Below are 12,225 nucleotides of genomic sequence, written 5' to 3' on the forward strand. Positions count from 1 at the left end.
CCAATGTTTATTGACATTAATATAAATAAATAAAAAAAGAACTACTCACTGTGACTTTTATTGACATTAATAGAAATAAGTTCCTATATTTATTGACATTAATATAAATAAAAAAAAAAAAACAGGAATTAATTATTTTTCAATAACTCACTGTGACTTTTTATTGACAATAAATACTTGTTCATTGTAGGTGAGACCTTCTTCTGTTTTCGAGTTTGAGGTTTTAGATAAAGATGGAGAGAGATGGGCTGTGAATTTGAAGCATAAAACATGCTCATGTTTAGAATTTCAAACAGATAGTTTTGTATGCGCTCATGCGATTGCGGCATGTCATATTCGTAACTTTCCACCTGTGGACTTTTGTTCTGCCTATTATACCACCGAGTACTGGAAATGGTGTTATTTAGGTGTCATCCACCCCCATGGCAGTGCTAAAGCATGGGACATTCCTGTTGAAGTTAAACAAATCAAATTACTTCATCCTCACTTCAACAGCCGTCCGGCAGGTAGACCTAAGAAGAGAAGGATACTATCCCAAGGTGAAGTGCCTAGTGGGCGTAAATGTAGCAGGTGCGGCAAAGAAGGACACAATAGAAAGACATGTGATGATCCCGTTCCTTTGTCTCAGAGAAGCAGTCGTTGAATAAGTTTTAATTTAATGTTGTAACCATTTTGTAATTCTGAATATGATCTAATACTTTATGATTATGGATGTCGAATTTTGTGAATATGAAATTTAATGTTGTCAGTTTTATTGACAGTGATGTCAATAAAACCTCAGTTTTATTGACAGTGATGTCAATAAAACCTCAGTTTTATTGACAGTGATGTCAATAAAACCTCAGTTTTATTGACAATGATGTCAATAAAATATAAGTTTTATTGACAGTGATGTCAATAAAACCTCAGTTTTATTGTCAATAAAACATGTCAATAAATAATAATTTTTATTGACAATTAACTACCATACCTAAACACACACATCAGTGAATATGATCTCAATAAACCTCAGTAAATATCAAAATAACATACCTGTTCAGACATTAAATAGTGTACATAAACACTTCTCATAATACAACACACAAAAGGTTACCCACATGTAACTACCATACCTGTTCAGTCAAATCCTACCTAATATCATAGTTGTGGGATAGCAAAATAAAAACATACATATCAATGTCAGCTAATACAACACATCATACATCAATGTCGGACATGCATATATTCTCTTGCTTCAAAATGTCGTGCCTATAAAGATCGATCACTAGCTTTTGACGGTACATGACCATGTCATCTTGCTTCAAATCCGTCAATGGAAGCCCGTGCATCAAGAACTCTGCGGTCTTAATGACAAACATCTCGCAGTCTCCGCTGTCAACATAATACACAATATTAAATTTAAAAATATAATTACTATCTAAAAGTAGACATTTATAACCCCTACCCGTTATGTTGTTGAGGCATATCATCGGCGAATATAATTTTGAATGGCTCAGAAGTCTGACCCTCAATTTTTAAGCTTCCAAACGCACCAATTGAGCCTAGCATGATGGGAAGGAATTCAGCCAAACCGGCTATACTGTCTCTCGTTCCCTTTCGATAGCTCAATGAGTCATAAACACTCATGTGCTGCAAGCAAATAGAACTCAGATGATTTATTGACATGAATAGATATAAATCAGATTATTTATTGACATGAATGTCAATAAACACTTCTTTTATTGATATGCTCAGAAATAAATCTTATGACTTATTCACATGAATTATTGACAAGAATACCAGTAAATGAATTTATGGTACCTCATCGGTCAGCCATTCATCTGCCGTCCACAAGGTGTAAAACCATGTCTTCGAGCTAATGCATACGTCCCGGAAGTCCCAAGATGGAGACAACGACTCTTCAAAGTCATTGTATTTAATCTTGACATTTGTCTTCTTGTATCCGGGTTTTAGACCAACTTCCAACCACTTGGTCATCACATCAACATCATCAATGGAAGGCGGTGCCGTTGGAACGAGAATGGATAAGGAGAGGGCATTTTCTTCGGGCCGGTGGTGAAAAGAACATATGGCCGTGACTTCGGTGTAGGAGTGTATGTTGCCGGGGGCCTCCGGATCCGATGTTTTTCCGGCGAATCGGAAATGATGATAGCTTGCTCTTTGACCCGGTCTACAATATCCTGGGTAACAACTACATCGTCATCGTACATGCTGGCCTCTTCTTCCACTTCCATATCTCTCAGTTCTTGTGAAGTATGGTTACAAAAACCTCATTCTCCATAAACAACTACCTGGAATTGAATAAACAAACATAAATAAATTAATAAATAAATAAATTTGGAATGTTGAGTAAAAATGACTACCTGAGATTGAGTAAAAATGTCGTTCTCTCCGTATACCCGCTTCTCTTTGTCCTCCCTATCTCCCTCGCTGGCTTGAGTGTCATCATCTTCTTCTTGCTCTCTTTCTTTCTCTTCTTCATGTGTCTCTCCTTTCTCGTCATCATGTGTTGTTGGTCCTCTCTCGTCATAATCTCGTGGGTCCTTATTCTTCGGAAAGATCAATTGGATATTTTCATCAAGGCCCTTGACATATTGGCTTAACTCGTCAATTTTGCCATATATGTCCTTCAGATCAGACTTTACACTAGCCATTTGATTCTCTAAAGCCTGCAACCGCTCCTAATAGAATGAAAAAACATTTCAATATACACCAGTTATTAATATTACTATCAATAAACACAAGTTTTAATTGACATTCATGTCAATAAACACAGGTTTTTATTGACATTCATGTCAATAACAACCTGTGTTTAGTGACATGAACGTCAATAAAAACATGTCTTTATTGACATTATTTACATTCATGTCAATAAACAACCAGTGTTTATTGACATTCATGTCAATAAAAACCTGTAATTATTGACATTCATGTCAATAAAAACCAGTAATTATTTACATTCATGTCAATAAAATGTCAATAAACACAGGTTTTTATTGACATTCATGTCAATAACAACCTGTGTTTATTGAGATGAACGTCAATAAAAACATGTCTTTATTGACATTATTGACATTCACGTCAATAAACAACCAGTGTTTATTGACATTCATGTCAATAAAAACCAGTAATTATTTACATTCATGTCAATAAACACAAGTTTTTATTGATATGAATGTCAATAAACAAAGGTTTTTATTGACATGAATGTCAATAAACACTGGTTGTTTATTGACATGAATGTCAATAAACACTGGTTGTTTATTGACATGAATGTCATAAACACAAGTTTTTATTGACATGAATATAGTAAAAAGACGTATGATATTTACCTGGGAATGCTTGTCAGTACTCGTCAGTGGCACCTTCGAGGCTTCTTTCGCCGCCACAGTGGATTTCATTGACTTTTTTCATGACTTTTGACAACTCTTCCTTTCGCCGCCACAGTGAATGAGCGAAGTGGAGTGTAAACAATCTGGTACATGAATTCAAGAACATGATGAATAAACAATGGTGATACATTAATCAAAGGACATGTTACTAGATTTACCTGCGAGCTTGAGAAATCGATTTCTCGCATCTTTAGCACAGAAACCTTAAATGTAGATTTCCATCGGAGCATGAGAGGAATGACCGTGTCAGAGACTTTGTGGCAGAGTTTTTGCTCCGAGAGGATGGGAAAAGACTCTAATGCCCAAATTTGAAGAGGCGAAAAGAAACCTGGCAGTCTCACTTTACCTGTGTCCCTCGACCTTGACTTATCAATGAATGCTGTAATCTTTTCATGGAGGAAATTCCAAGCCACATTTCCCCACGGGTATCGGTTGAACTCATCCAAGTTATCCACCAACTTGACATAGTTCATGTTCGGTACCTAAACAAAACACTATCAAGTTAGACATACAAAAATGTTTATCAAAATGCAATACTCATAATTACTATGATTACCAAACAAATCGAGTTGTCGGGGATGAGCACGTTCAGCAAAAAATATAGTATCTTAAACTTCGCCTTCTTCTCAGTCTGCCATTCTTCGCTCTCAGAGACCAAGGACTGCACGACGTCCCTCTTATTTAAGGCACCCTTTGTGGAAGGCAGTTTCGTAGAGACCATCCTTAACAACTTCCGAATAAGAACATTTAGTGTAGTCGTCAACAAACCGTAAGCCGGTGATCTCTGCAAAATTCTCCTTACTGAATGACCGAGGTTCACCGCCAATTTCAAAAAACAAAGCATCAGAAGATGAGTCCTTGTATTGTCCAGCCCGCGAGATAATATGGTTGACTATCGCCGAAGAATTGGCTATCTCGGGGACGTCAAGGAAATGCCCAAAACAAGACTGCCTGAATATATTGGTCTCTTCCTCGGACATTGATTTCTTCATGACCTCATTGAACTTTTGAATACCGCCCAAAAAGTTGAACGTAACCCCGGCAATTTGGTCATCGTCCAAGACTCTGCTCCATCCCTAAATGAAAAAAAACATTACTTAGAACATGATATCGTTGAAGTACCAATGTCAAACCTGCCGGTTTATTGACATCAATGTAAATAAAACAGACGGTTTATTCACATCAATGTCAATAAATTAGACAGTTTATTTATATCAATGTCAATAAAACAGACGGTTTATTGACATCAATGTCAATAAACCAGCTAATGTCAACGACCCCGGCAACACCAAACACATGAGAAACAACAACATTGTATAAACACACATTTGGGCGCCAAGAGTTAGAACTAACATCAACGTCAACGGATTAAAACTATAATTAACATCTCTCATTTGGGCGCTAATGATTTTTCTTCAACAACATAAAACTATAATCAACATCAACACTATAATCAACATAAAAAAAAATCACTAACCTTTTGATTTTTATTGGATGACTTTGTGATTCTGGGCTTAGAGGATGGTTTTTTTATGACGAAATCGGCAAAGGAATCATCTTCGGATACCACATTGGTATCTATTTTTGGTCGCTTGGCCGGAGACTTCGGCGACATTGAGATGGTCGTCTTCCTCTTCTTCTTTGAAACACTTGGCTTCTTCTTCGCAGCTCTCGGATTCTTCTTCGCCACGCTCGGAGGAGATTTCTCAGGCGAGGGATGGGAAACGTGAGGACTTCTACGCACCACCGGGGGAGATTTCTCAAGCGAGGGTTTGGGTTTCTTGGTCGGGGGATTTCTTCTTCGTGTTTGAGTTTGGGTCCGGTACTTGGGTTTGAGTTTCGGCCAAAATAGGTGTGGTTTTAGGGTTTTGGTCTGGGTGTTCGTCGTTAGGGGTCTGGGTGTTCGTCATTTTCGGTGGTTTTTGCTGAAGAAATGGAGAAGAACTGGAGAGAGAAAGAGAGAGCGAGAAAGGCGCGGTGGTTTCGGTGAGGTCTGGGTGAGAGGCGTGGTGGGTTTCGGCCGAAGAAAGGTAGAAGATGAACTGGAGTGAGAGAGAGGTGACGGTGGGTTTGTTTAGGGTTTCGGTGAGAGAGAGCGAAATGGAGAGAGATGGTGAGCGATATGGAGAGAGAGAGAGAGAGAGAGAGACAACTAGTTTCGGTGGGTTTGTTTAGGGTTTCTTTTTGGACGAAGAAGAAGAAGAAGAAGAAGAAGAAGAAGAAGAAAAAAACGCAGAAGAAGGTTTTAATAGATATAGGTAATAAAATTAAAAGAAAAAGGTTTTAATTTTCTTATAAAGAAAAACTAAATTGAAAGGATATAAATGTAATAGCTCAATTCATGTAGTCATATTTTTGGATTAAATTTGACTTATTTGATTTTGGTCCAAAATCATTGTAGAAGTCATAGTTTAGGAATAATCCATTTCTTTTTATTGTGTTCACACTAGTGAATCTAAGCTTGGCCATTGGATCTTATCTCATGAATCCTACTTTCTCTCATAGTCATCAGATTATTATCTATGAGATTTTATTTCCTGTTTAAATATAGAATATTTACTAATGAGAGAATAAAGGAAATATCTTATTTCCTTTTAAATATTATTCTCTCATGAGAGAGAATAAAATATAATATCTTATTTCTTTTTAAATATTATTCTCATTAATATTTAGGAGAGAAAATAAAGGACAATATCTTATTTTTCTTTTAAATATTATTCTCTCATTAATATTCATAAGAGAGAATAAATGACAATATCTTATTTCCTTTTAAATATTGTTCTCTCTCTTTTTATTTAAACAACTAAAGAGAAAATATTAATAACTACCAATATGTGGTATGGACGAATTTTGGCACACGACCAAGGAGGAAATTCACGCAAATCTTGTGACGGGATCCTTAAAAAATCGTCTATATCATTTAGTGCAAGGCCCAGTTGATTAAAACTCAATTAATTATTTATTTACTTGGTCCAACAATAAACAAATAAGTAATTGATTAATTATTTACTTGATCAAACAATAAATAATTAATACTACCATAAATAATTATTTAACTCTGCAAATACCCATATGTTAGAATTGATCTTGTCATTCACAATTACAACTTGTGAGATTATAATAATGAAACACATTATGATTAGAGGTTCTTTATTCGTCTTGTAGAAGCCGAATCGGGAACTATGGACCTAGTAATAGAAGCTTAACAAATCAGATGAAAAGGCGTAAAAGTCATTTCTCTTTTCCACAACGATTTGTCTAATCTTGGTCAGACTCCACCTAGGTAAGCCAATAATGAAATCTCCTTTACACTAGAATTATATTTACTCATCTTGACGAGTGTCCAATGTTATAGTTAGTTCGTGATCGAGATCCTCTAAGTGTAACCCGTATCGAGAAAGGTCAATTAATCCGTTATACCTTTCTTGATACATATATACCCTAAACATTGTTGCTTCCCCAGCAAAAGATTATTCCGAACGTACAAACTTCGGAAGTGCCGGAAATCTATCGGTTCTGAATTCAACCCTTAGGTGAGTGAACATTGACCTTCTTTCAGGAAGGCTGAATTTTGTATCTGTCAACCACTTCTCACTCGAATCATGCTCCGAAACTCCCAAGACGTAAGATGTGATTAACATGACAGTAGCCTTTTAGCGAATGAGTTAAAGAGTTCGGTAACATGATCCAGTGTCCATGATCACTTCAGGATTTAGATCAAGTCTCACGGTGACCATCATAGCGACCCCGGTTAGTGTGTTGTAATGGTACTTAAAACGACACATCTACAACTAAAGTCTGTCCGGATTGTACACTTACCACAAGTGTAGAATGCTCGCATGTCGTGATCAACCTTCACTAGTGTTCCACATATATGACTTTAAATACAGTTGTTCAGGCATGTATCAGTCATCTGTTGGTGATTATTGCACCTTAAATAACTAATTAAATGCGGATAATAATAATTACACTAATAAGAGCTAATTATTAATATGGTTATTAAACAAGATCTAGATTACTTAAGCAATTAAGAATAAGAAACTTCATCAACTAACCATATCAGATAAAAGACAAATTTAAGAAAATTTACAGTTTTTGACTCACGAACCGAAAGCTTTCACAATCCGTCTTCGTCTGGAACGTACAAGCCTCCACACGATCAGATCTAGAACTCCTCCTTCAAGGACTCGATGCGATGACACCAAAGTCTTTCGAAACGTAATCTTCGAGGAAGATAAGACAAAAGTGTGGGCTTCGTTATATCTCACTAGATCGGGAAACGAGGTGTTTCTGATCTTTCTATCTTATTTCTAAGAATGGAATTGAAGCGATTCCGAGAGGAGGAAGGAGAAGCAAGCACATGGCCACAATAGGAGACTTGTGGGCATTTTTATCTGTTAAGATTAGGTTAAATTTTGCTTCTCATTAGCTCTCTATTAATAGCAGTTCAAAAGGTATCTTATAGAATATTCCAGAATATTCTAGAAAATATTATTTCCTTTTATTGTGTTCACACTAGTAAATTAAATCTTAGCCCCTTGGATCTCAACAAGTGAATCCTATTTTTCCACTCATCCGTCACATCAGTATCTAGGATTTTATTTTATACATAAGTATAAATTATTTTATGTTGAGAAAATTTAGAAAAATATGTTCTCCTAAATATTCTCCTTATATGTAGCCTAAATATTATGAGAGAATATAGGACAATCATATCTCCTATTTATTCTCTGATATTTTAGGAACAGAAAAATACTAGTTACTAACTAGTAGAAAAAATCGCCTACGATAGTGTAGGGAGGCCCAATTTTTTGCTTTTTCAATACCCAATAGATTTAAACCCATTTTACACATATTTACTTGTGCAACAATAAATTTAAATTTTATTTACTTGATCTAGCAACAAATAAACAGCATTACCATAAATATTTTATTTGATTCCCAAAATACCATTTTTTGAATTAATGATGTCAATCACTATTAAGCAAGTGAGATTATAATAATAGTAATACATACTATTATATTAACGTTCTTATCCGTCTTTATCGAAGCCGAATCGGGGATGGTGGACGTAGTAGTAGAAGCTTGACAATCTCGATAAAAGACAAAATATTCCTTTTTCTTTTCTAATCGAATTGTCTAGTCTCTTACAATACTGTACCGTGTAATCCAGGACTGAACCCAACTTTGATACTAGAATCATATTTACTCATCGTAATGAGTGTCCACTAATTTAGTCAGTACGTGATCATGACCCTCCAGGTTCTGCCCGTATCGAGATAGGTCAATTTTGCTTCTCCAACGAAAGATTACCGAACGTAAGCCAACTTCGAAAGTGTGAACAATCAATCGGTTCTAGAATCAACCCTAGTGAGAGAACATTAACCTTCTTTCAGGAAGGTTGGATTTCATATCTGTAAAACACTTTTTTCTACAATCATGTCCCGACTTCCCAAGACACCTATTTGATCAGCGTCTAACTAGCCTTTAACGTGGTGAGTCAAAGAAGCCGGTAACATGATCTAGAAGTCCATGATTACTTTAGGATATTAGATCAAGCGTCACTGTGACCATCATAAACGTCCTCGACTAGTGCATCGTAACAATCCTTAAACGACGCATCTATCAAAACCAAAGCATGTCCAGGTCATACACATACTGCAAGTGTATAATGCTCTCACTGAGTGATCAACCCTCACTCATATTCCAAACATATGACTTTAGATAAGGCTTTCCAAGCGCATATCAGTCATCGACAAGTTTTAGTTCACCACACAATCTCGGATGCCCAGCATGCGATTCAGTTTGATATGGAGACTATGGATGATTCTAGTTATTGATTTTCAATGTTATCAAACCTCAATCCACTAATCATATGATGCTAATAAAGTAACTTCTTATCTTATTTAGTAATCATCATCTTCTAGTGGGCAATATTCCTAACATCATCGACCATGTTTTAGCAACACCGCCCGAACTCAGGTGCCCAACACGTGACTCAGTTTAATACGGAGGCTATGGATGATAGTTGCTATTGATTCTGATATTCAGACCTCAACCCACTAATCATATGATGCTAATAAAGTAAATCATTATTCTATTTATTAATCATTTATTTATTTTCTCTCGTGGGCAAGAATTCCTAACAGCAATACCTTCTTCCAAGAAACAGTATGCGCGGGAATGACGTTGTGAACCACTCCACCTAAGAAGTCACTTTAAAGATCATCTCCATCGCTACCTCCCGTTCCAATAGCCATAGACATATCTCTACATTTACAGCACACTTTGAAAGAAAGTCAACGCTGGAAGTTAAAGATCAGAATATATCGCGGCGCAAAGTTTTTTCAACGTGCCGCGATGAAATCCTAAATCAGACCATGGAATTTTATGACATTCGACGCGGCACAGTGGACTGTCAACACGGCGTGATGGTTTCTGACGCGGTGCGGTGACGATAATTTTTGAAGAGTTTATTTCCCTATTTTGAGCGAATATGGGCTATCAGATCTCATTTTTAAGCCTAGATGGCTCAAGAAATAGCCCCCCAACCTACATATTCAGTTTCTTTAACCTAAAAACACACTTTAGCTTTTTTTTTTATAGTTTTTCTTAGTGTTTAGGAGAGATAGAGAATTTTGGAGAGTCGTTCGTCCCCATCTATGCTACAATCACAATTTTCCTTCTCTCCTCTTATTCTCTTAAACTCTCGAGTTAATGATAATTATTATGGATTGTTTTCGTTGGAGTTTAAATTTTCTTCTTCTTCGTCTTTGTTTCTTCGCTACACAATGAATAAATCCCCTTAAGGGCTATGGTGTAGCTAGTCTAAAATATGGTTATGGATTCAATTTTGATTTTAATTGAAGTATTTATTAATTATATTGCTTTGATTAATTCAATACTCTTAATGCTCGTACGAGATTCATGACCTCATTCATGATTTTGAATTCAACTTGTTAGTGTGCATGGATTGAACTACCCTGATTCATTCCGAGGCTAGAGATAGCTAGGTTGTTACAGAGTCGTTTGTATTCTTGTGTTCATTGCTTACCTTGTTTTTAGGAGTTGAGATCAAGAGATAAAATTTCAGCATAGGTTTAGGTTGCAATATGCTCGAGAGAGATTTAGTGATATCTTTATGAACGTGAGTAGCGAAGTTTGAGTGTTTAAATCGTGCAAAAATTCCGAGAATCCAAACCATTGAATAGACTAGTGAACCCATGGCCCTTACCTTCGTATAACCGTGAAACCACTTTTAATTTCTTTGTTTAGTTTCTTGTCCAAAATTCGTGACAACCTTATCTCTAACTTTTGAGTTCAATTCGTTCTAGTTTATTTAATTATTAATTAAGTTTAGTCCTCGTGGGTTCAACATTTATACTTACTAATCTATATTACTTGGGCAACAAGTGCACCTGCGTTTTCAAAAATATCACAACAGCACGCCACCAAGTGGTGAATGGAAAAGTCAGATGCTAATGTAGAACTTACAACAATGTGAGGTATCAAACCATCGACGATATCAAAACGGACTTGTACATCAGGTGGTTTTCACCGAACTACAAACGATGGAATCATCACGGGGAACCAATAATTTCAGAGTTCATCGAAGACGACTAGAGCGTTGATGAAAGTGACACTGGACGATAGATGACGTTTTGCATGAAATCATAGATCATGATGAATACGACCCAAAGTATGATCTGACCCCGAGTGAGTAGCGCGAACTAGAGAAAATGGAGGATTTGGTCGTCGAGCTTGAAACACAGTTGTACCTGGGGTGCAAAGAGTTTTTGTCTTTGTCCTTTATCTCATGTCGTTGATTCACATCAAAGTTCTGAACCAGTGGATAAACAAGTTGTTCACTCAGTTTCTTCAGCTATTAAGGAAGTCTTATCCGGCCACAAACTGGATTCTAGAAAAGCACTACAATGCGAAGGCGAAGCTGAAATGTTTTTTTTTTGGAATGGGCTATGAGATGATTCACGTTTGCGTGAATGATTATGCCTTATTCTTGAAAGATCAAAGGGGTCAGAAAGAAGATTTCGCAAAAGATATTACAGTATTTTCCCTTGAGGCTGACTTTTGTTTTGTTTGTATTGCTCCGTTTTGACTCCCGGGAACAAGTTAGATTCAAGCCGAAAAAGGGTGAATTTGCATGTATTAAATGCACTCATCAAATACCTCCACATTTGAACCCTTGCTTGTCCTTAAGCAACACATACAAAAGTGAACAATAAAGAAAACACACGAAAGAAGTTATCTACTTAACAACTAAACATCTAGAACTCGATGCTTGAACTACGTCAACTAATGCATGCTCGCCTTAACTACAAGTTCATAGTCTTACATTGACTCAAACGTTTGTGATTTTAAACTTTAGGCCAACTACTAAGTATGAAATAGATCATATAAGTTCATGTTACCTTAGACCATTTTCCAATGCTTACCCGTCTCTCAACTTACAGATACCAAGTCTCGTGGTCTACTCAACTGCCTTCAAGAAAACACCTATGATCGAAGTTCTGAGAATTTTTTACTCAACACAATCATATGCCGTCTCGTCTCCCTTGATCTCCACTAATGTGCACATATCATTTCACTTTGGTCCATAGGTGTTTAAGGCTTGCAACGTTTAGGCTTAGGTCAAAGGTATGAAATGAAATTTTTAGTGGCATAAACATTAGCATTAGCGACTCCAATCTCACCAAAATTCTCTATGCTGGTGATTATTGCACCTCAAACAACCAATTAAATGCGAAAAATATTAATTACGTTGTCATAAACTAATTAAAACATGATTACTAATTAAACAAGATCTAGATTTACG

General features: G+C 36.3%; 2 protein-coding genes across 2 annotated transcripts; both read right to left on the reverse strand.

The window, feature by feature from the left end:
* Positions 1-1,016: 1,016 nt before the first annotated feature.
* Positions 1,017-3,867, reverse strand: LOC149407604 (uncharacterized). Its single transcript, XM_089627257.1, has 6 exons — positions 3,551-3,867; positions 3,333-3,475; positions 2,364-2,681; positions 1,801-2,291; positions 1,445-1,629; positions 1,017-1,371 (listed from the first exon to the last, which is right to left on the reverse strand). The coding sequence occupies exons 4-6, from the start codon at positions 1,975-1,977 to the stop codon at positions 1,197-1,199; spliced, it is 537 nt and encodes a 178-aa protein (XP_089483383.1). The 5' UTR covers positions 1,978-2,291; positions 2,364-2,681; positions 3,333-3,475; positions 3,551-3,867; the 3' UTR covers positions 1,017-1,196.
* A 95-nt stretch (positions 3,868-3,962) lies between these two features.
* On the reverse strand, positions 3,963-5,573 carry LOC149407605 (uncharacterized). The gene is made up of 2 exons (XM_089627938.1): positions 4,870-5,573; positions 3,963-4,468 (listed from the first exon to the last, which is right to left on the reverse strand). Exons 1-2 carry the CDS (start codon positions 5,005-5,007, stop codon positions 4,070-4,072), a joined length of 537 nt encoding a protein of 178 aa, XP_089484064.1. The 5' UTR covers positions 5,008-5,573; the 3' UTR covers positions 3,963-4,069.
* Positions 5,574-12,225: the final 6,652 nt, after the last annotated feature.

This window comes from Urtica dioica, chromosome 1 (assembly GCF_054948205.1).
Source record: "Urtica dioica subsp. dioica isolate 48M chromosome 1, U.dioica_male_clone48M_v1_H2, whole genome shotgun sequence".
Classification (NCBI taxonomy): Eukaryota; Viridiplantae; Streptophyta; class Magnoliopsida; order Rosales; family Urticaceae; genus Urtica; species Urtica dioica.